The sequence below is a fragment of the Numenius arquata genome, chromosome 1 (genome assembly GCF_964106895.1).
Source record: "Numenius arquata chromosome 1, bNumArq3.hap1.1, whole genome shotgun sequence".
NCBI classification, from domain to species: Eukaryota; Metazoa; Chordata; class Aves; order Charadriiformes; family Scolopacidae; genus Numenius; species Numenius arquata.
Window position 1 is genome coordinate 74,895,986 of NC_133576.1, and position 24,785 is coordinate 74,920,770.

The window sequence follows — 24,785 nt, forward strand, 5'->3', positions numbered from 1 at the left end:
CACCAGGTGAAGGAGCCTTTAAACAAGGCTTTTAAGTCTTTACAGGACCACATTTCAGACATATCCACTTCTAGTCATAAGAGAAAATTAAATATTTGACCTGATTTGCAATTATAACACAAAGAAATTTTTTTTCTAATTATTTTTGATAGTATCTTGCAAATCCATCTCAAAGCTCACACTGTCTTTCAGTCAGTCCTGTGGCACATGTAACAGCAATCTGCATGATTCCTTAGATGAGTGTTCAAGCCATTAAGCCAACACTTCTGTCAACTTCTTCTGAGTCAAAACTTAGTTTACATTCATGTGAGGTATTACAGCACAGATGCCCCCTTCTCTTAAGCAGACTTCACAGATCGAATTTGGCAAATGAAGAGGAATAGGAAATAGCTAAAATGATTAGTTTAAGCAACTACTGAGCAATGGTACTTTTCAGTCAGGAAGCTGAAAAATTTATAGTATCTCTTTGTGTCTTACAGATCCCACACAAATATTCTTTCTCTCACTCAGTCCCAAAGTCTGTCCTCAGTCTGAGCTGTGTTTGATCACATCAGCTTCAAATTTGGCCCTGCATGTCTCCAGGCAGAACCCTTTGAATTGCATATAATCTCAGGTCAACAGGACAACCTATTGTTCAAGTTGTCCTTGCTTCAGTGTAGAGATTAGTGGTTTACTTAGCCACCTGCATTAGCTGTGAAGTTAAATAATCTTTGAGACGTTGATTGCCTTCCATTGTACAACCAGATTGATTGGGTTGGCTTTGGGTTGTAAATAAACTAACAACCTTTGGGGAAGGGTAGAGGACACAGCTCACGTAACTTTTGATGTTATTACTTTATTACATGCAGGTTTTTTTGTTTATTTAAGGTCAGTTTGTATAGGATGTTACAGAAGTTAATAATAACATTGACTGATTTTCTCTAGTCTGTTGGATTGTACTTAGTGTCTTCAACCTTGCTATTTGTTTTCTGCCTTTGGTAAACTGATCAAAAGTATGTTACCAGTGGATCTCCATAGAAAAAATTAGTCTCATTAGTCTTACCAACTCAATTGATGTATCCCAGCACTTTTCTGATGAATGCCAGCAACCTCCTTGTGCATAATCATAGAATGGTAAAGATGAGTGCAGCAAGTGGTAGAGGCTGTGTATAGGAGGAGCTTTCCTGTCATGAAGTTCTTCTGATAATCTTTTGGCAGACATTTTGAAGAGGGAGAGGGAGAGCATTAGAGGAAGGTATAACAACTCCACTAAAGACTAAGTTAGAGGGTCCGGAGATGGAGGGGGAGGGAAACATTGAGGTGGAAACCAGCGTGAACACAGTGTGCAATTGGAGCGAAGCCTTGCTGCTGAGCAGCATGTAGTTTCATTGGTACTGGAAGCCTTGCAGAGACACAGAGCAGCTGTGGAAGGGTTCAGCCTGGGAGAAGGGCTTTTGTGCACAAGAGCAGATGGTGTTTTCCCTGCATCTGGGATTGTTTTCTTACCTCCTGGTGAGAGGGGTGAGGAAGAGGTAAAAATCCCAGCATGGAGGAGAGTTTGAATTCACTGAAGTGATGCTCATCTAAGCATAGGTAGGTCAGGTATTTATTCAAAACCGTTCATCATAGATATTTGTCTCTCCTTTCACACAGATGTTCCTGTGACTTCCACTCCGGTCACCGCGTCCTACCACGGCTGCATGACCATCAAGCTGAGCAACAAGGCATTGGACTTAGACGAGGCTCTCTACAAGCACAGTGACATCACCTCACATTCCTGTCCTCCAGTCGAGGCGGGTCAGTAGGTACCACTGCAATGCGAAAGTTTTGTATTCAGAAACTTTCAATGCTTTTCTTTTTTTTTTTTTTTTAAGATATAAATTATTCAGACCTACCGCACTGCGTGTATAGTTTCTCTTAAACACTGAAGTTATGTAGGAGCTACTGATCCTTATGTCAGATTGATTATTGAAATACTCCTTTGCTTTAAGGTTTAAAGGTTGTAATATATTTGTAAATAGTTCAGAAGACTAATATTAAATAAGCCAAAAGTACAGAATATACAGAAGGTGAATGTTGTCTTTGAACTGTAAGAGACAGTTTTATCTGTAATGTGGAAAACCTGGTAATATATGAGTGTGGACTGGAAGAAAAATAATGTCTGTATTATTTTTTATTACCAAACACTGCTTTCTGATTTGCAAATATGAGAGAATAAAATATTTACATACAAGTTTTTAATTTACCTGTACTGAGATTATTCTGTATTCTGTTATTTGGAGATAATGACTCAGGCTGTGCCTGACGTGGAGATTACACTAGTGGGGGACTTTTTTTGTTTGTTTGATTTTTTTTTTTGTTTGGAGGCAGGGGGTTTTATGTGCTTGTGTCAGTATTATGTGTCTTCTCGGCTGGACATCAAATGGTTGCTGCTATTCTTATTGCTAGAGTTTCTTTTTCTGGTACCACAGATAGAAGACTCAGTTGCGATCTTTAGAAAAACTCTTGGTCAACAGAAAAGGTAAAACAAAGTTGGGTCAGCAGGAAACAATTAGAAGAAAACATTCAAGAAGTTTAATGCTATATGGTTTTTATGTCAATAACTGCTGAAAAAATGATGAGGTGTCAAGAATTGGAGTATGTTATCTGATGATGACATATTTTTGCTTCTTAGTTTTTTAGGTTGGCTCATTCACTGTGAGCTTGGTGGGAGTTGGAGAGGCTTGAGACTGTAAGAGTTAGCCAGGCTGAATTGCAGTGTGGTGAGAATATGCGTGGGGGTTTACTCAGGAGAGCTTGTAGAGCCATAAAGTGCATTCAGCTTTCAGGCTGTCCTTGTGAAGTTGGAGTGGGCTTTGCCTAGCCTGCTCTGAGTCACTTAAATCTTGCTTTATTTGGTCCTTGTCTTGCATCAAATTAATGAACTGAAAAAGGCAGGTATATACTGTGGTGGAAATCCGAATAATGGGTGGCTAAGATTACGCTATGCTTCAGAGGGTTTATGTGGAAAAGGTCTAATTCTACAAGGTCTTTTATAAATTATACCTGGTCATTCTATGCCATGTTTTGCCTAGTCAAATAATGGAGATGACAGATTAGCTGGATAGTCCACACATGTGACAACATCTGTGACCAAACTGTGGAAATATAACTGTCCCAGAGGAAAGGATGGAAGAGGGGGAAGACTATCCCAAACATATTTCCTAGTAAGGATTTGCTTTATTTAGCAGAGAAGAGGAAGGTACTCTATTAGCCATTAGCCAGCATGACATCATAGCTCTGTATCATGGCCAAATCACTCAGCAGTAATGCAGTAGGGCAGAAAAGACCAGAGTTCTATCACTTTCAACCAACCTATTTACACTTACAGAAGGACCATTCAAAAGAGTCTTTACACTCAGGTGTGACCAGATGCAAGCTTGAAAAGGTAGTTGCTCACTAGACAGTTATAACTTATTGGCAGAGTGTGCATGGATAGGAAAACCCAGAAATAGTTCTATGTTTTTATTTTTTATTGAGCAAGGAAAACCTTATTCCTGAGAGTGCTTTCTGTTAGAGTTGATGACTCTGCATCAACTTGTCATATGATGGAGAACCCAAGAAACCTTAGTATCTCCAGTGAGAGCCAGGAATCCTGAAGATACTGTGGTTAATAGCACTTCCACACTGCAGTGTTTTGTTTTCTGTGTGTTTTTCATGGATATTTTTGTCCTTTACCAAAATACATCTCCCATCTTTTTAACTTGGAGTAGCTCTAATGAAAACAGTACAAACTTGGAAGACACCTACTATTTTATAAACCACGTGGATGAAACAAACCCTCTTCTACTTTGTTCTTTTCAAAGGAAACATGTTAGCAAAATAGTCTTATGTCTGGCATTTTTGCATAATTTCTGTGGTAGTTCCCAAAAAACTACCATGTGGCATAAATGAATCACAAACATGTCTGACCTTTGTGTTAATGTAAGTGGTACTATTTATGAGGCCAGACTTATTTTGGATCCTGGAAACGTGAATCCTGTGGTACAGTATCATACTCTGCAGTTTCAGACTTAATATGATATGAAAAAAACCTTTAAATCCATTTTCTAAACCAATTTAATTCAGATCAAAAGTTTCTCCCGGGCTGTGCATATGTGTATATGTATGCAAAGATATTTTGCATAGACTGCAACACCCCCAACCCCAAAATGTGGTTTAGAAGAGAAAGCCAGAGTTTTTAAGTTTGGAGAATTACAGAAAGTGGGTGTCTTTTGTGTCAAGCTGGATTGTTTTTAATACCCTACAGCAGTACCACACTGGAGGAAGAGGCAGCTACTTCCAAATACCAGTGAAACGAGGAAAAAAGTGATAAACTTTCCTTCATTCCTCCTCAGTCATTGTGCTTTGATCCAAGAGAAATACTGATTTCATTTTTGTTCTGTTAGCAGTCTAGGTGCTCAACTCAAAGGGTGAAAGTCTGTTCCAGGCTTTGAGTCCCAAAAATGAACCCAGGTGGTTCCCCTGGTAGTATTCATAGTAAGTAAAAAAGCAATAAATGTGTAGTTCCACTCATTTCATGATCAGGGTCATTGTGCTCTTCACAGCATGCATTTGCACAAGAACTGAGCATTTTGGATGCATTAAATTGTTTAAAAGAAAAATAATAGTCTCCTCTCTGACTGCTGTTTCTCTCAACCAGGTTCACATAACTCACCTTGTCAACAATACACATAAGGCACCTTGTCACTGATGTTAACATCACTGGCCTAAAACTTTGCATCTCAGAGAAACCTTCTTAACTGAACAAAATATGGCTTTTACAGTCCATTAACCTCATCTTACATGTATTAGTACTGAATCTGCTTTTTATACACAGAGGTACAACACATGAATTAACAATTTCTTGAAAGGTGGAAAGTATTATGTAAAAGGATGATCATTCCTTGTTCTGTTTTCAGCTGGTCTGATGGTGTCAATTCCTTTCAAAGGAAACTGTGAAGTAGGCTGGTTTTGTTTATATAGGGGTTTTGAATATTTTCATAATATGAAACAGCTGCTTATAAAGTTAATGAGAAATACCTTCCTTTCCCTGCTTTGCTCTTTGGCCTTTCAGGAAATGTCTATAGCTTCATTGCTGTCTGGACTACAAGATCTGTAGAGCAAACAGCAGCAGCACCACCCTTCCTGCAGGAGCAGAATGCAGGGAAGGGATACAGCAGTTTGATGGGTTTTCATGCTGGTGTAGCCACTCCTGCCCCGAAATATGGCAGCCCTGTGCTAAGAGAGAGCCCAGCTGATGTGATGCACAGCAAGAGGGCAGGGTGCACACAACAGGGACAAGACTTTGTTCCTGTCAGTGGCACTGCTACAGGTATTGTTGCTTAGCCTTGCCAACTTATCTCTATACAACGAGAGAAAATAAAATAGTAATAAAAAAAAATACAAAGAAGGAATTCTGACCCTTTTCCCACTCTGTTTCAGTCATCGTAAAATACCTGGATCAGGTCTTGATCAGTTTAAAAATAAGTAACAAAGGTTTAACATCGAGTGGTTTGGGTTGTGGTCCTCTTGAAGGAAATTAACTTGAACACTAAAGTGAAGCTTAAAATACCTGTCTGGAAATTGCATCTTCAGCACACTGACATGACATTTTACTACACAGACTAGACTGGCACAAAGTTAGGATAAAATAGTCCCAATAAAACTAGGCTTTGTGTTTGAAATTTGAAAGAGGGAACTATTGGGTTCTTACCCAATCTAAAGATTGGGTACTTATTCCTCTGTTCTTTTGTTTTCCTGTCCTTACAAACATACACAGCCTTAGGTACAGTATCAATAAACACAGTCAATTTTATTGTAAAACAATTGCCACACTTTATTTATTGGTATAACACTTTCACCAAAAAGGGTTATTAAATAAATACTACAAGCAAACAAACACCTGATCTCTTTCTACCCAAAATGATTGACTCGGAGAGCTCCCGACTACCCACTCAGACAACACAGGCTAAAACCCCTCTATATTGGTTTATGAAAGCAGAACATGTATCTGGGGCGTTTTCTTCATTTCTCCTCTTGAAGAAAATTCATTCTACAGTGTACCAAGAAGGTCTCATGGTCGCCAGAAAGCAACACTGCATTTGACTGCAGGCAAACTGGGTGGCAACTGGTCACCCCACTGGTGATGTCTCTGCCCTTAGGTTTCCAGGGTTCTGCTCCGCTCACAGTGAGATGCGGGTAAAAGCAGAGTGGCCGTGACACATTCTGTGGTGGGTTCCTGGGAGGTCTAGTGCCTGCGCAGCACAGTTTCCAGAGGTTTCTTAAAAACAAAATAAAAGCCTATGAGCTACCTAAAATTCTTTGTTCTATGGTGCATATGGTGGAGGCTTTTCTCCAGGCAAGAAGTAAGTCGGAGTATAGAGGGCTGGAGCATTGGGGGGAAGACCATAGCTGGAGCTGGACTGAGACGGAGGCTGAGTTTCTTCTGATAAAGAAATGTCAGTAGATGATGTTCCTGGGAAATTGCTGGCAGGCTGTATATAGACAAAGAAAAATACTTTCTTCAGTAAAGGATTACAACCACATTTGCAGCTCTGCGTGAAGTGTTTATCATATAAGTGTTATATAATAAACCCCATGATTAAATTTCTCATGCATTGCAGTACAACACTCAATTTTAAAGCACCTGCTTAAGTATAGCAATGATGGTGTCTAGTGAAACAAGACGGTTTCCATTTGTAACCTAAGTCATTTTTAACAGACATTGCGCATACAGCTAGGCAATAGAGCGGAACAGGAATTTCTGCAGGAAAAGATGCTCCAGCTTCCTGGGTGAGGCACTGTACCCAACAGGCTGATTAGGTTACGTGTAGCTGCTCATTTCCAGGCATCACCATGAAATATAAATTATCTCAGTTGTAATTACTCTCAGTTATAATACACGCATACATGCAAGGTCTTATCCCTGTGCCAAATGCAGACTCCTCTTAAGAGAAAATTTTACAGGTAAGCATGTGTCTCCCTGTAGGTCTTTCACTTTGGCTGTCTCAGCTATAATGGGGCTTTGGGTGAAAGGGGCATGAGAAATTGATAGAGCTTAGGAAGCAGCCCATGTTCAGGAACAAACACAGTTTGTTAAAACAAAGGAATGCATGTAGAGACTAATATTCTAGATATTAATTAATTAAAATCCTGCCACTGCTTTAAACCAAGTTTTGTCATTGATTTGACCCAAGAGGGTCAGGATTTCACTCCTCCCCTCATATGCCAGCACATGCCAATCCATGGGCTTCAGCGGAACAGTTATGCTCAGCTTCCCTCAGGTTCAGGCCTAAAGTGCCTGGAATTGAAAAAAACAAAACAACAACAAAAAATAGTAATCATGGGTCTTTTTCAAGGGAAATGAAAAATCTGGGCAAGTAAATGCTGTTCTCTGCTGCTAAAAAAATAATAGTTACCATCTAGAAGTCTGCCCAGGGCTGGCACTTGGACAATGTCATCTCAGAGCTGCCCAGGGCTGGCAGATCCCATGCCGTGGTGCCTGGCTTCTCCATGGAGCTCCAGGCCAGCAGGGGCTGCTGCCGTGGGTCAAACCCCCATGGCAAGGAGAATGTTGTCCTGCATTTGTACCACAGGGTGACTTAGTGAGTAAGAATGGGTGTGTCCTGGCAGGAAGGTTGATTATGCCCTTTAACTCTCCAGGCATATTGACAGACCTGCTAGCTAGATCAGCTCCAAATGTAGTTGTTGGGGTTTGGGGTAGTTTGGGATTTTTTATTTATTTTGGAGTTGTTGCTTCCCTCTCCCCTCAAACTGTAGCCACTGTCTCCATCTGTCTGCTTGGAATTGCTTTTGTAATGAGTTCTCCTCTGGCAGGAATGACTGGCACAACCCTTACTGCTGTCATCACCACCAGTCACTGCACAGCTAATCATTTACCTGACCAGTTGGCAGGCTTGTTACCAACACTAGTTGTGACTGAACTGTACCAGTAAGGGATGAATGATTTTGTTAGCACATGCCACAGTAAACAAAAGAAATGCCGGTTACATCCTTGTCAAAATGCATTCCTGTAATCACCCTTTCTTTTTTCCATTTGGCTGATTTCTGCTTGTGGATTTGGAAGCATGAGGTGAACTGAGGAGCATTTACCACCAGCTCAGGTTGTGATTTTTTTTAAGACTTTGTTTGCCCCTCCAGCAAGCAGTGATTCAGTGAAATACCAGATTCAGCAGAGGACTAGGAATTAATCTGTTCAATGGTGGGAGCCACAGGTGAACTCAGGTTCATAGCCTTTGAGCTAATGGAGCTTCAGTCCATGCAAGCCAGGGCAGTGCTTAGGCTAGGTGTGTTGCGTGCCACTAACCCAAGGTGGGATATGTTCCTAGGAGAAGGAACTAAGGTGTGGATTTCCTCTGGCTGAGGTGAGAGTTCAAACAAGAGTTATTAGTTGGTGATTGATTGCTAAGTTTACTTCATTAATTGGCATCAATTCACTTTTTTTTTTTCTCCCTAACTCTTAGCTGAAGAAGGTTTTGCTCCTTTTATTGTACTGAACCAGCACGTGTGTGACCCTGCCCCAGCTGAGGGCAAGCGCAGGGCAACGTGAAAAGCAGGGGCTTAGGAACAGTGTTTAGCTAAAGCTTCGGCGAGCCAAAGGGAACACTGAGAAGAGAGTTGTGTCTTGGGGCCCTTATGTGGATCTTGGTGGATGTGTAAGCAAAAAAGTTATGCCTTTTGAGATGCCCAAGGGCACCCTCGGCCAGCTGCTCCAGAAATATGTGCGAGTCTCACATAGACCTTAGCTCACATCAGCCAGCCCTGTATGGATGTCTTCTGAACATTAGGCCACCTCAGATGCAACTGAACTGCACCCCTAGGATACAGGGTTCAGCCTCAAATTTTGATGTCCCAGTTGAAGGCTCAAGAACATAGACATATAAGCACACAGCGCAGTGACATGTAGCAATTGAATCCCACCCCTAGTCAGTGGAAAGGGTGCATTCATATCACTCACATCATACATCTTTAGCCTGAGGTAATCAACATGTGAGAAATGCCTCGCTCTCTCTGTGGACTCTGAAGGGTAGACCAGCTCAAGTGGAACCTCCTACACTGTAGACAGCGAGAACTCAATTCAGCTGCCCGCTTCTAAGAGTCTAGCCCTTTTGGGATGCCATGGGACATCAAAGACATCCAGAAAGATGTGTCATAGGGACTACAGGACCTGGACCCTCCCGGAGTGGCAGCAGGGGCCAAGTGGCTACCTGATCCCATTATCAGGCAGCACTAGATCGCTACACACCAACAGCCCCTGTGGACAGCCAAATGAATCCCAGCCTCAGGGCCTGTAGTTGCCTTAAGGACCAGGACCAGCTGAGCAGAGCTTGTGAAGGCAGCTGGGCACTGCTTGGAGCACTCAGATGGGCCACAAAAACCTACCTCTAGCCCCTTGGCTTCAGCCTGCAGCACTCAAGTAATGGATGTGGATGCCGGTTAAGCTTCTGGCTGTTCCTAATCAGGCCTGCTTCTAACATTCACCTTTCGTAGCTTTGAGTGAGTTTATTATGATTTTTTTAACTCATATACCAATGCAGAAATTAATACTCTCCAAACTACAACATAATGAGTTCATACATGCAGGAAGGCAGCTTGCTTTTTTTAAATATTTTTTTCCAGGAAAAGGATTAAGCGCTTTCCCTTGTGGAGCCCAGTGCTTCTTGCTAACCTTTCATGGCTTGGGGACAGCTGGTGCTGTCTACCTCTGAATGTTATGAAGGGGTGAGAAGACAAACGAACACACTTAGTAGAAATCTAGGAAAAGTTGTGTTTATTTTGGAATGCAGTTAAGATTTTGGGGTCAATATGATGTATTTCTGTTTCTCAGTGGACATAGGACTGAACAGTTATAATTGATCCTCATGATTACTTACATGCATCTTTTCAGCTTAATTGCTTTCTTTCGTCTGTTTTTATCCCCTTCTCTCTATTCTTGGCTACGTGCTAACTGAACTCTGCAGAACAGCACAGCTTTTCAGCTGAAAGCAAACAAAAAAAGATCTCCGAGTGTGCTCTTTTTTTCCTCTCAACCCGTGGTCTCCAAAGCGCCTGGCCCCATTTATGTTAATAAGTAAGACGTGCCAAGGACTGTTCTCTGACTGTGAAGCCAACTGACACAGCGCATATCACAACCCTACAGCTGAACTCGTACCACCAAACTAGTGTGACTGTATGCACACTACCTACCAGGAATGGTCCACTGTTCTTGCCGTCTCCTCACCCCTTACTGGGTGTTTTTGGGAGACTGTTAGGTGGTCTGGGCCAAACCCTTACCAGGAGCATGCTAACAATTCACTGGTCTGGATGATCATCATGTCCTAGTACTTGTGCCTGGTAGCTTATTGGCCCTGAACAGATGTAGTCCAAGAGGCTGTGGGGAGCTGGTCCACAGTTAGTTCATGCTAAACTTGCAGTGTTTTCAGTGAAGAAGTATCGCAAAACTTGTGGTACCCACTGGTCTAGCACTACACAGCCAAAGTATAACAAGCCATTGGACAGAACAAAATAGTCTTACTGTGCTTTCAAAAATCTAAAAATTCCTATGATTGCTCCAGGGTCTCCGTACATTCAGTTATTTACCAGCTCACCCTACATTCTTCACCTCATTCTGGGGCAAAAAAAAAAGCAAACACCATCCTCAGCACCACTCCCTGCCTTTTCCAGGCCAGCTCTAGGCTGGAGGCAGCACAGGCTTGGAGCACGACTGGCACCTCATCCTTCTGAAGGAAGCAAAGCAGTGTTGACTCAGCTCATGTTGTATCCCTCCCGCAAGGGGAGAAAGCTGCATCTCCGGCAGCTTCCCCTCCTGCCTTCAGGCCAGCTGTCTCGGGTCAGTATGGCTCACAAACCTCCGCCAACTGCCATAGCAGCTCTGTACCTGTCCTCCAGCGGTGGCCTGTACCAGATGCTTATAGGAAGCTCGAAGAAAAACCTTCATCTTCTGATAAGCCTCCGTTGGTTCTTGTGGCAGGCAGCCATCTGGGGACTTGCAGGGCTGCAAGTGACACCTGAATCCCTGTATTTAAGAGCAGCTGGTGTTCCTAACCCCTCATTTATACTCTTCCACAATACCCTGTGGCACTTGAATCTTCTCTGGTCTGTAAAAACACTTCCTATTTCTGGCTTATCTTGCCACCTAATAGCTTTACTGGGGCAACCAAAACTTTGTGTGATTAGAAGTTATCGCTAATAGCCACCCACAATCCTTTCCATATCACTCAGTTTCACAGACCTCTTATTTCCTCCCCTTTCCTGTCTCCTTTCCATCTGATGAGTCCTAATCTACTTATTTCCATATTAAGAGTAAGGTGGGCTAAGATGTGTAAACTTTTCTGCCAAATCCTGTGTGTATCAGATACTTCCTTTGGCTTCCCCAATGCCTCTGCTGCTGCTTTATCTTGCCCAATATGGTGGCTGTGTTCACCTTCACGACTACTGTAGCGCAGCTCTGATCCCACATTGGGATTCCTGGTCAGCAGACAAGAGTCCAAAGGACAACCAGAGAAAGCCTGAGATCTGAGAAGAGACCTGAGAACCAGGCCCAGACTAAGTCATCCCCGAGACACATCTGTGTGTTGAGATCCAACTTCCTTGCCTCGTTTCAAAGCCCCAGGACCCAAGATCTACCACTGCAGAGTTTGTACTGAGTAGCAGCTTTTGCTTTTCTGATGGAGTAAGAAGGATACCATTTTGTACTGTACCTGAAGAGGTAACGGGTAGGATGGATATGTAGAAATTGCTGCGGAAGGACAGAAGCCAGCGTACGTCAGGATCTGCTGGGCAGGGTTGTACAGGATCTGAGGAGGAGGTGCAGCACTGAAAGCAATTTGGGACAGAGGTACCTGTTGAGCACAGAAGACAACAATAAATCAGCACAGCGCAGAGGGGGCTGGAGCAGGAACTGGTCCTAACACAAGCAGCTAGGCAATTTAACAAGTTTCTGTTTTCCAACACAGTACCGGTACTACAAAAAAACAAGGAGCAGACAGAATGAGAGGGTGTATCTGGAATGAATTTTCTCACCAGACATACACAGCTATTTTAATTGCTTTCCCTTGGAAAAAGACTGCTGGTGCTTCCCTAGCACCAGTTACAGAAGCACTGGCAGGACTCCAGACCCGAGACACCCTGAAGAGCACAGCACACAGCTCTGACTGCCTCTTCTTACTCACTCCAGCACCAAACACCCAGTCCTTCACAATTTGCTGCAGACTCTTTCCAATAGCAACTACCTGATGCCCTCATGTCTCTTCTCTCTGCTTTCCTACACAGATCTACAAAGATCTCCCTTTCCAGACCACTTACTCTTCCTTCACAGCTCTCTCTCACTTGTGAGATGGAGTTTGCTGCTGGCTGTCCAATACCACCCCCCATGTGCATGTCTCATTCCCACTGCATAAAATCCTTCCTCATATCCTGTGGCTTTATTGGCATGTCCCTTAACTGCAATGTGAGAAGAGGTTTGCAGGAAGAAGTAATAGCTCATATTAAAACAGCTAATACAACTGGGGTAGGAAAAAAAAAAAGAGCAAAAGCTAAATGTGAGAGGGGACTTGTGTAACCATTTGTGAAGGACAGTAGAGCTCTGTGAAAGATTTTCATGTCCCTCTGCTTTGCAAAGCAAGACAAATACAGTGGTTTCTTTTCTCTCTTTTGTTTTTATTAGCAGATTCCTCTACATGAGAGCATTTCTTTTTACTGAAATAACAAAATATGGAGGTTGCCAGACAAATGCAGAAAGCAGCAGCCAGAATTTTTTTTTTTTTTGTTGGCATTTCCTTTCAGATTTATCAGTGAGAGACATAAACCACTGCATCCTCTGGAGATAGTGTGAGATCCCTCTGTGATTGAGAAAGAGGTACATTAATTGTGTTTGTACATGGAAAACATGGCCTAGGTCACTGATACACCACATGAGGTTACATGAAAATCTAGGCCTTAGCTCTCTGGAGAAACTTAGCACCCTGGGAGCTGGTGTAGAGAAATGCTGGAGTCAAAAGCAGAGCACCTATCTCATGGAAGAAGGTAAACTTCTCATCTTCAAGGTACCCTCCTCAGAATATCTCCTTTCTACCCACCTTGCTGGATGGATATGGTGGGGAGAAACAAAGAGATACTGCTTTTCAGACAGGAGTAGCAAAGCAGGTAACGAGCTTGCCTCTGACCAGAAGGTTTGGGGCCAGTGAGATGGCCTCGAGTGTGTTCTTCCTCAGAAGAAGGAGGCCCTGGCACAGTCAGATCCTTCTGGCCATGGATGCAAATGCAGCAAGAGATGCTTGTTTTGCCCAACATGAAATGCAGATGCCTGTTCTGCATCTGCCACCAGCTCTCTGGTGTGGGTCCCTTTGGGTGCTGCTGTCCTTCACCCAGGAACCTCTCTCAGTCCTCTTCTGTTCTCTCTGCCTGTAGCAGCAACGCTCTCCAATCGCTAAGGAGGAACAGCACAACAGTCCTAGAAGACAGGTTTGGAGAGTCATCTACCCCAAATCTACAGATCAAAGCACCTTATTATCAGGCTATCTGGTCTCAGCCTTGAGCCACCAATGATTTGCGGGTATTGAAGCTGGTTAGATGCTTCTATCAAGTATTCCAGCCATGACACTATGTTAAATTAGTCATATAAAATACAAGGACAGGTGGAGACTTTTTAAACTGAAATGCCACCCAAATCCAAGAGATAAGGAGCTGTAAACTGGTCAGGGAGAGCTGCCAATGCCATGGGAGGGTGGGGAAGCCAGGGGGTGGCTGGAGGGGCTGCCTGGCCACCCCCCACCTGCTGCTCACGGTGAGCTGTACTCTGCGGGTGCAAAGCAAGGCAGGTCAGCTCGCTGATCCGACACAGACCTGCCAAAGCGTTTATTTCTGAGCTATGACTACTTCTAACATCAGACTGCACCTTCTATTGCACGAGTGCTAAGACATGAATGCACTGGCAAGTAGTTCAGTAATGAGGGGTTCATTTTGTTTTCCATTTCAGAGCCGGGTGAGGGAAGAGGAGAGGGGATAAGGGAATGGTATTTAATCTGTTCAGATTCCCTTGAGGAAGAAAGAGACTAATTGAAAAATAAAAAAAAAGGAAGCCAGCAACCCCTCCACAGGACCAGTATTTCTGATTAATTCAACCCTGAACTCAGGGCAGGCAGATTCCTTGGCAAGGTGTGTCAGGAAAACATCTACAAGTCATCAGATGAATACCGGGGCAGGGAAGGGAGTTTCTAGATTAACTCTTAGTACCAGCAAGTGAAGTTCTCCTTGCATTTCTTTACCTCTATCTTCTGTGAGAAATAATCAGGGGTTTTTACCATTTTGGATACTCCAAGTACACACTTCTATTTACATAGTATCTTAATTGTTAAAGGCGACTTTAAGGTAATCGTCTAGCCAGTCTCCTATATCCAAGCACACAGTAGATTTGAAAAGGAGGGCACTGTCGTGAGGACTGCAGCTCCCCCAGCACCCAACAGATCACAGAGGACATCCCCATGGGTAACACAGGGGTCAGGAGAGGAGGAAAAGTTTCCTACTGAGCCAGCACGGCCCTCTGGCAGGCAGCGAAACCACGGGGAGCATGCCAGGGTCTGCAGGGAATTTGTCACAAGAAAGAAAACCCGCAACAAGCAAAACAACACTTCTCTTTTTTTTTTTTTTCTGTCCAGGAAATGTGATGAGTTTAAAGGACACAGCACTATTTTGCAAACTCTCCCCTTTGTAACATGTTTTGGCTGCCAGCATTCCCCAGAGATAAACATGATGTTTTTCGTTTGACTAGTCAGCCTGGCCCTGTGTTTTCTGGAAGTCAACCTCGGAGCAATGCCCTGAGGCGTTTCAGCGGGATTTGCAGCTCTCCCTGCAAAATGCCAGTGAGCATTTCTGTGGGAAGGTGACATCCTGAAAGAAAATTGTTCTCCCACACATTTTGAAGAGTTTTTTTTCTTATTTCAGTCCCATACCCCTTACTCTCTCTCTTCTGCTTAATGTTTTCTTGGCCCTCGTCTTCCTCCAAGCGAGGAATTATTCCTTTCCTAACTAAAAGCAAGCAGCAGATTAGCAAACCAGCTTTGGCACATCACTCAAAAGGACCCTGAAAAAACACAGGCGGTGCAAGGAGCAGTCATTGCATTTTGGATTGCTGCTTTAGCAACACTTTCACAAGCACAGCATAGCTCCTGTGCTGAGGTAACAAACTCATCTTTCCCTTAAGATGGTGAGGGGTTTTTTTACACTCCCGCTGCAGAGGAGGCATTAAATAGCTCATTCAGATCGGGTTTTTAGCCGGAGCCCTGACAGACTCGCTCCAGCTGAGCCCCAGGGGAGGAGCTGCACGTCCACTGCTGCTGCCATTTCCTTGCACAGCTTTACGTCACCTGGTCAGAGGACCCAGAGTTTGACCCAGGCTTTGCCTCCCAGCACGGGGAACATGTCAGGTCATGGAGACCCCAGTTGTCCCAGGAACATCTCCTTGGCTTGGTGTCTTGCACAATCAGTGCAGCGATGGCCCCCATGCAGCACAGAGGTGTACCTGGGTTGGAGCTCACCCTGGTATGCAGCATCAGACCAAATCCCATGTAAGCCTGGGTTTGTGAGACAGATTAGGTGGACTCAGGCTGGCTCTCTGCACCATTCCCCATCTCAGAGGAGCACCAGCAACTCCCACAGCTGCCCTGCACTCACACCCTTCTGCCAGGCAGGGGAAAATACTCAGCAGCAAAGGAAAGCTGAAGTACTCTACCATGGACATACTGTAGATGATGCCTGCCTTCCCTTCCTCATGTAGCTGCTCTTCCCCTTGTTTCCTGCTGTAGTTGTTTCTGCTGCCCTTCTGCCGTTGCTCCTCTCACAGGGAGGGGATGAATTAAGCTGGGAAAACTGCTTCCACTCTCTCCTGTCAGGCAGCCACAACTCTACTGGCTGGCTGCAATTTGTTATCAGCCCCTTAAGAGTCCCCCTCACAAAAAGAATGGCTTAACTGCACATTTCTTACGTGTGAAGTGTGCTTGTTTGCCTTAAGATAAAGAGGGGAATAGTTCCAGCAAAAGTTTTGCAACTCTTAACAAAGGTGAATTTCCAATAATTCATGTGGCCCTGCTCTGTCACATAGTTTTTAGCACCCAACACATGTTGTAAGGGACATGCTTGCTAAGGGACACTGTGTAGTCAGAGCAGGGCCTGGATGGCCTCCAGTGCCTAGTAAACAATGAGCCACTTGGTTGGTTGTTAGGCACTGCGTCACAGATAGGACTTGAGTTTTACACGTTAGCTATGAACTCGCATCCTTGAACTCTGTGCTGGCCCACATGTTTAGTGATGAATGAGAAGAAAAAAAAAAAAAAAAAGAGGCCACTAAGTGAATTGCCAGCATCTGTTCACACAGACACCGGTTTTTTATCTTTCCATTCATGTATTGACCAGGCTTGACCTACTTAGCCGTGAGCAGCTGGCAACAGCTTAGCCTCAAGATGTGACTCCAGACTCCCAGATCACACAGGAAACATGTTTAAAGCGCCTCCTTCGTACACTTATGCTTCCTTGGTTTTAACCCACTTGGTAACACCAACAAGCATAGAAGTCCTCACACACAGCAAAAGATTGTGAGCCTTACCATGTCTTTAAATGCCCCAAGAATGGCTGCCGTAATAATCCCCAGAAACAACCCGATGATGTTGAGGACTGTGGAGGACCACAGCAGCCTATACAGGTGAACCACGTCCTGACAGCTGCTGACGCCGAGAAATTCATAGTAGCTGGAAGACTGCTCTGAACTGAAAGGGAATGCAGACAACGTCACTGCTGTGGGAATGGTTCTGCACATAATACAGAGCACTAGAGGATCTGAACCCCTCCTGCTTACTTTCCTCTTTGGTGAAGTACTTCATCCATGCTCCCACCAAACACTGCTCAGGTGAACAGGCAAAAGCTCTACTGTAGATAAAAATTGGCTCTCCTAATGCCAGCATTAAAAAAGTGGTCCAACTAATACCAGCCCTAGTTTGTCTGATCAGTGTTGTGCACCAGCAGGGACTGGTTGTTTTGCTTTTTTTTGCTGAGGGTCTCTGAACACAGGCATGGTCCTGACATATGGATGCTGCCCTTGTCATTTAGCTACCAGCTAAAGCACACTTAGCACTGATTTTTTTCCCCTCCAGCTCACCTGGAAATCTGCTGGCATCTCTGAAACTGGGGAAGGCAAGTTGCTTAAGCATTAATTCAACCACAGAAAGGGAGATTTTGCCAGCTGGCTACATTTGTTTATGTTGTCTGTGGTTCCAAATTAACAGCTGCAATACAGTACAGTATAAATATGTGCCTTTACGCTATGGATTGTACTCTCCAGAAATTTTTGTTTGTTTACATTTCTGTTATTGTAAATAGGGCATGTTGTGAAGTCAATCCTCGACATCTTGCTGAAAGTCAGAAATATCCTACTGCAAAATTTGAAACCACAGCTTCCTGCAGTTCTTTCCAGTACCTGCCTTAATGCTAGCCCACTAATGAGCTCCTAGAGCAGCTATTTGAGTCGGAAAGATTTTTTAAATGCCAAGTCTGTTTTTGCACTCAGTTTATGGTGCTCACTCTTCTGTTCCTCCATCCCCAGCACACGGGGCAGCAGCAGAGATGGTGGTTAGGGGAAGCTCTGCAGAGGAAGGTAGCAGCATGGAGAAACCCACAACATTTCTGAGCAGAACCAAGCCAAACACAGTAATTCCTGGAAATGTCCAATCACTTGTGGGGCATGGTTCTGGCACTGCAGATCCGCTACTGTTGAGTTCATTTGGGCCTTGTCATGAGCTCAGATGCTGCTTAACTAAATAAACCTATACTTAGGTTTATTTAGCTTCAGTTGCCATGAGGCTGAGGAAATCTGACTTGCAATCCTGCCTGTGTACCAGTTTATTGCATGGCTGACGCCAAATCACTCTGTGTGACTGCGGCTCCTCCTACTTCTCTCTAGCCATCCTGTGAACTGGAATTCCCAAGTCTACAGAGCCGTAAAACTGCTTCTTTACTCTGGATTTGTCCATGCCAGTGCCATAAGATCTTGCTGTCCAGTGTGGATTGCTGACAATAGCAGAGCACACATGTTTAATTATATTGTGGAATATATCATGATCAGTCCCAGGTGTTTCAGACAAACCCAGTGTCTTAGAAAAATGGCACTGAGGATCTCCATTGTGACGGGGGGTATTACCTGATCTCTCCTTGTTGTTACCTTATGCTTTAAGCAACAGTTTCAGTCACTTTATTTGATACCTCTGAATGCTTTCACCCCTTTAAGACCCTTGTTCTTTTCTGTATGCATTGGGCTGTTTGATTCAGTGTCAACCTGTGTACCATGGAAGAAATCATTCTCAGTGTAAACATACTGCATTGCAACTATTTGTCTATCATAGAAAAGGTACCAAAGTTGTGCATACGCTACCTTTCCCATGTAATTTGTTTTGTATACCTCCATCGTGTCCAGATTTAACACTTCTTACACAAGAGGAAGATGCTAACATTCGTAGGGGATTTTAATCCACTCCATAGACCTGCACTCATTTCGTGTCTCTTACGTGCAAGAGAAATACACATGCATAGGTGACTTCCCTCTAGTCCCAAATTTAATTTTGCTTCTCTAGTTGTGTCAGGATCTGGGCAAGAACTACTCTTTTAGGCAGAAGCCTTGTGTAGAAGCCTCATTGTGCCAGCCTCATTCCCCTACACCTAAAATGTTTATGTATGTCTGGCAGCATGCTAGCAAAAGCTTACAGAGGACTGGGGTTATTCAGGGCTTCCAGCATGTGAAAAGGACACAAAACCAAAACAAAACAGATATGTAAGAAGGAAGATGAGAAACACATAAAGGGAAAGAAAGAAGAGCGACTGTGGAGGAACTGCAGAAGATTGCACAGGCTGCATGAGGGTGCATGGTAAGATGATGCTGAGGTGTGCAGAGTTTCTTGTATGTGGAAAGACATGATTTTGCTTGCAGTTGAAATCTCTATGTGCCAGGTGGTCAGTCAGTTGTGTGAGTTCATTTCATCCGTCTTCCACATTATAAACCCTTGGAGGATGCTGTGATGTGGTTTTCCTAACCACCTTTTTTACTGCTGCTAAATTGCCGCGTGGCAACCCTGTGCTAACCTTTAGCTGATCTTCATAAGCATATCCAGACATTTCCTCTCTTATCTTCTAACATCTTATGCTTTGGTAATGATGAAGTCAAATGGACAGCTTCAGAAAACACTCACGAGACCCTCTGTATCTGTCCTACGACAATTTAGAAGAATCCTGTGCCTACAGAGGCTGTTGCTAACAACAGAGCTCTGCATATGCCTACAACATGATCTCTGCTTATGGGCACCTATGTTCCTATTAAATTTTTTTCCCTCCGTTTGGTAGGAAAAAAAAATGTCACTCATTAAATCTAATGAGAAAATTGCATTGCAAGATCAACAGTAAATCTTCACAGGGTTATGACTGAGTGGTCAATTTCAATCACATAGCAAAGAGCTTATGGGTGTATTTAAAGAAAAAGAAACGGAAATAATGCCACTACTAATACGCAACCCCTGACCTCTTCTCTGCTGGAATCAGGACTTCAATTGCAGAGGAACTGGATTGCTCAGCACACAAGCCCCCAAGCCCCTTGTGTTGCTTCTCCAGGCCTAAGCCCAACCCCCCTCACCCCCCATCATTTAAGAGGAGGGACAAACAACCAAGGATTTCTTAGAGACCATTGACTGCACACAGGTACTTACTTCTCACAGTTGTACAGGTCACAGCAATAGCACGTGTTACTCTTTACTTTCAGCTGGCACTTGCTGTTTAAGTTATAACATGTCACCTGCCAAAAAAAGAAGAGACTGACTTTCATTCTCAGCGTTTCACTGTTGTGTGAATCATCCTACTGACCACAAAGAAGCAGCTACTGCAGTGTCAGATTGTATTACCTGTTGCGCAGAAAGATCCTGAGATTCCAAAATCCACAACTGCAGGGCAGAAGGACATCCCTGGGCTCCCAGGAGTTTCATTCAGGACATCAGCCCCTGAGTCTCGGGGCATTTCCACTATGGAGCTCAGAGCCCCCAGCACCGGCCTGCAGGAAGGGCTGCCAAGAGTTTTCAAGCATTTTGCTGCACTGCCTGGTGCTATTTTGCTAAGACCCAGAGTTTGCAGCTGTGAGATGTAGATCCCTATGGCTGTGATGCAGAGACCACGGGTCTTGAGAGATACACCACAGCAAGCCATTGAAGTGGGTAAGAATACCACTCCATTACAGTGGGGAAATGGGCGAAGAAGCCAATTTATCTGAACAGCTTCCAATAAATGGGAGCTCTCTCCTTTCAGTTACACTCTCCTGAAGAGGAAATAATTAGGAACAACGAGAAGAACAATTTCCAAACCCACAAACAAAACAGCTCAAAAAAAATCCAGCAAATCCAAAAAAGCACTCCAGCAAATAAGTACCGTTTACTGTAGGCTCTTGAGTAGAAAACTGAAAAGGTTTATTTGTGTGTGCAGGAATTGCAGGGATGCACAGATGTTAAAACAATAAAGGTAGGTCCACGTAAGCCACTCTCCATCCAGACAAGAAATCATTTTAGTGACTCCTTAAGTGTGGTAAGCATTAATCACTTCTATTGCGCACTACAGACCAATTGAAATATTTTATATGTAAGGCACTTTTTTCCTAAGATTTTTAGCTTCTTGGCTTTGAAATCCTGGAGAAATGTCAAATTTTAAAAGCTGGCAGGTCAGAAAACACATTCTTTCTATAGTTTTTATTTTGATAGAAAAAATGTACTGTAACCACTAAGAAGTATTTTGTTTGCAAAATGCAAATAAAATGTATTATTGAACGGAAAATTCCTCACAATGAAAAAGTAGAAGGATCATGCTTGGGAATACATGCCTGCTTTTGAAAAGCTTCTGTCAGACAGTTCTGCTTAGCCGTGAACATGTCAGTCTGTGGGATAGCCTCCACGGGAGATGTTAAACCAGATGTTTTTCAGCTCCTGAGTTCTGGATCTCTGCATCCTTTTTAGTGTGAAAACTGCCACTGTTGCTGACGCTGTACTCCTCACGTGTTTGTTCCCAGCAAAGAGGAAAGCCTTAAACACACACACTCAGCAGCAGAGAAAGTTCATCTTGCAACTGGTCTCAGACTTGCCGCACTTGTCCTTAGCAGGATTTTGTTGAGCAGTGGAAGTTGGGTGACAAAGTTAAAGTTAAAAGGAAGTTAAAATGATACCTTGGGATTGCTTTGCTGTCCAGGACAAGGCTATACCTGTGGTTAGTGTCTCATACAAATCAGCTCCTCTAACCCAAAACAGAAGTTAGGTTATAAAAGGATAGTCTCAGTCTAGGTTGCAATCTGGAAATGGAGCTCCCACTTCTCACAAGAATATCTTACCCTGAGATAGGACTTTGTTTCTTCACCTGGTTCTGTTGTGTCTGAACTTATTGGAATTTCACATTTGTTGGCCTGAAGTCACATTCAGCTTCAGATGTCCTCAGCCTGAGCTGCAATTTACTGCAGAAGAGGAGCACGCTATTGACAACAACTGCATTGGGATGCCCTAGTGCTTTGGCACAGAGTGGAGCTTAAGAGTTTGGTTTTGACCCCCTCTATGCGGCCAAAATGGCCTAGGACCTGCATAGTTAAAAATACCCTTTTCCCATTACCCATCGGAGGGCTTCATAAGATGGAGTGGGCTGCTAAAAAGGTGGTTCATTCTGATGCATGGCTTTGGGGACACTTCTGATAGGAAATAAAAGTAATTTTCCCCTCTCCAAGCATCAATAAGGCCAGTTTGCTCTTTTTTACTGCAGAAGGTTAGAAATACAAAAGAGGGAGATCGGCAAGATCTTAAACATGGTTTTAGCTGCTCCTAGGCTACAAGACATTAAATTATTGGCTAAGGGAATTACTGTAGCTGTCTATTTTTATCACTGTGTTTTTAAAACATGCAAAGAGCAAGACACTCCTTTTTAGGAGAATAATGAATAAACCAAAATAAACAAATTACTGTGTGGTGTGAGCAAGGGTGGTGAAAACAGGCCATTTGTGGGTGTTCTGCATGTCAAGACCTATTATTTCATTTTAGTGACCAGACATTTAATTTTTTCATGTTCTGGCTGTTTGTGCCTGTCTGTCCCCTCCGCACAAACTGAATAGATGTTCTCACCTCATGGTAATTGCAAGAAAATCAAATTCTTTTTGCTTTGAGCAAAGAGAAGAACCAACACAGGCAAACTACATGAGCTGGAGACCACTCACAGGCTCGAGATGGCAATCAAAGAGAAACTTGCACCCAGTGAACAGTCTGCCTTCCTAGTTAGGTGTTCACCTGGCATGCAGGGCATGTCCCCTGCTCACTAGCCGGCTAACTTTGGAAAAGCAAAAGCCAAGCTCAAATGCCACAGATCATTAACTCTGAATAAGCACATGCTGACACTACATCAGTGGAAAACCAGACAAGAATGTTATTACAAACTAACTACACTATAACAGATATGTGGTGTTTTTTTGCCAGAATAGAGCAAGGAGCTCTTTAGACTTTTGCAGAATCTGCAGAGCCAGGGAAATCTGTCTGTCCAGAAGCCTGAGACTGGGGTCACCTGGCAGGAGCTGTGGTCAGTGTGACACCAGCTACGTGCTTATTAGAAGAATTAAAAAAATTTCTCGGACCATGTCTGTGTCTGACTGTGCATGCACACTTTAGAAGAAGATGAAGTAAAATTTATAGGAAAGGGTGTTGTCACAGATCATAAGTTTGTCTGGGTAGGCCTACAGACAAGGGGGTCAATGAAATATTTTTGTCATACATTTTCTGGAATCAACAACGAGGTGCCCTAGCTGCAAGATTTAAGGAGTATTAGCTGCTTAACCTGGTAATACACTTCACTAAGCTGTCTAGAATTATTAACAGTAACATTCCCCATACACTTTTTCTTAGCCATGGGAGGAATAGTGATGAAGGACATCTGGCTTCTTGTAAGTTATACCACTGTTTAGCTGTTCTCAGTCCTGCTCTGCTTGATTTTCTTTTCATTCCCACCAATTTACCACAATAATAAAATGAAAAATAGGAAAACAAACTAAATCTGGACTTCTCAGGAGGTTAGCCACTTGGATATGGGCACTTTTCCGACCATGTTAATGTCACCGAAATAATAAAAAAAGCTGCATTCAAACCACTGACATTCTTGGCCTGTGCTGGATAAATACAGAGAAGACTTGAAGTCTTCTGGACAATACAAAGGGATTCATTTAGGTATTCCCTATTCTACTTGAAGTCGACAAAAACCTCTTTAGAGAAAGATGCCAGTGTGACAAATACATCCCAGACAGCTATTATACAGTATAGATGGACTAGGAATCATTCCAGTCTCAGAGTAATGTACTGGATAGAAACACTGATGATGACTCAAAACCTCACTGGTTGTAAGGATTTGCAATCACCAGAGGTTTGGACAAGCGGGGAGTCACTTGTGTGAGAAAAAACAGTAAGGTTTCTATCAATTTGTTACCTACTTGCACAGAAATACTCTCAAACACCTCCTTTCTCCCCAGCCCCTCAAAGCACAGCAGAAACAAACGTGATGAGGTGAGTTTGTTTACCTCTGTCTGGTAGGCATCATATAGGAATCCTATTCCACTTGAATAAAACTGGCACCTTTTGTTATACAAAGGTCTGGGTTCCTGTAAAGAGAAAAATAGTCAAAAAAGTACTCAGTCTGGAGGAAGTGTGAAGGCACCATGTCTCATGTACCCATGGCAGATGCTTACAGCTCTGAGGAGCTGAAGCCAATGCAGTCACTTGGGTGAGTGGCTCACACACCCCCAGGCTGGCTTGCTTTCCAGAATAGCTCTCCTCGGAGTTATATTTTCCTTCCTCACTCTGCCATTAAGCTATGTGAGTATCATTTATTTTTCTCTGTATCAGCCACCTCTTTTAAGAAGACATCACCCCTGGCATTTAACCCCTTCCTTTCCTGATGTCAAATACTACTGCTTTATGAGAACGGTCCACTCACTCTTTTTCCTGGTACAGTTTCTTACCTAGCACAAAGAATTACTTTGCTATTTGTCTTCAAGATATGGGACTTTCTTTTTTAAAGGATTTCAACAGTGTCCATAGTGAAAACAAAATAAAATAGCTAATACTTTAAGCATTCCACTTACTACTCACACTTCAAACCCCCAAACCAAAACAAAGAATAATGAAGAAATGAAGTCATAAAGGGGCAGTAACTTGCACCAAGTTTGATTTTGCCTTATTTTCCTATGCTTATTGAAAAATATGCATTTGCTGCTCATATTTCATATTTTGCTTGTAACGGTTCCCATAAGTGACATAAAGGAAGAACACAATGAAATATTCTTGGCCAGATGGAAGATGTGTGTTTCCAAACTTGGTGAATGGCCACTTGAAGGCTAGAGGGCGCACGCCTCAGCCAGTTTCAGAACTACACCATATTTGCCTAGGGAGGATTTGATGACTGAAGAGTTCTCTATGATCAGATGTCTATCCCAAAACAAAGTATGGGAATGACTTATGTTGGCAAAGAAAAAAAAGTCTTTTTCAACTTTCTGTCACTTATCTAGTCCTAGGTCATGATCTGTGACTTCAAAAGCACTCAGGTGCTCTCCAGTGTGTCAGTCATACCACTTCCAAGAGAGAAGATGGAAACCCATTATATGCCATTTCCTCTTTCCATGCTAATTTACAAGCAAAGGACTACGTAAATTGTTAGCAGAAATCTGTGCTGATTAACTTTTA

At 43.2% G+C, this 24,785-nt stretch overlaps 2 protein-coding genes across 2 annotated transcripts in view; one reads left to right on the top strand and one right to left on the bottom strand.

Annotated features, from left to right (window-relative positions):
• The window catches only part of GAS6 (growth arrest specific 6), a 41,986-nt gene extending 39,768 nt beyond the window's left edge, over nucleotides 1-2,218 (top strand). The window contains exon 15 of the mRNA XM_074147483.1: nucleotides 1,633-2,218. Within this exon, the coding sequence (XP_074003584.1) occupies nucleotides 1,633-1,784 (152 nt within the window). The 3' untranslated portion in view covers nucleotides 1,785-2,218. The remainder of the gene's footprint in view (nucleotides 1-1,632) is intronic.
• A 4,108-nt stretch (nucleotides 2,219-6,326) lies between these two features.
• The window catches only part of TMEM255B (transmembrane protein 255B), a 68,561-nt gene continuing 50,102 nt past the window's right edge, over nucleotides 6,327-24,785 (bottom strand). Inside the window, exons 6-10 of the mRNA XM_074155988.1 lie at nucleotides 23,624-23,704; nucleotides 19,758-19,843; nucleotides 16,619-16,778; nucleotides 11,721-11,861; nucleotides 6,327-6,494 (exon numbers count right to left, since the gene is read on the bottom strand). Of these exons, the coding sequence (XP_074012089.1) occupies nucleotides 6,327-6,494; nucleotides 11,721-11,861; nucleotides 16,619-16,778; nucleotides 19,758-19,843; nucleotides 23,624-23,704 (636 nt within the window). The remainder of the gene's footprint in view (nucleotides 6,495-11,720; nucleotides 11,862-16,618; nucleotides 16,779-19,757; nucleotides 19,844-23,623; nucleotides 23,705-24,785) is intronic.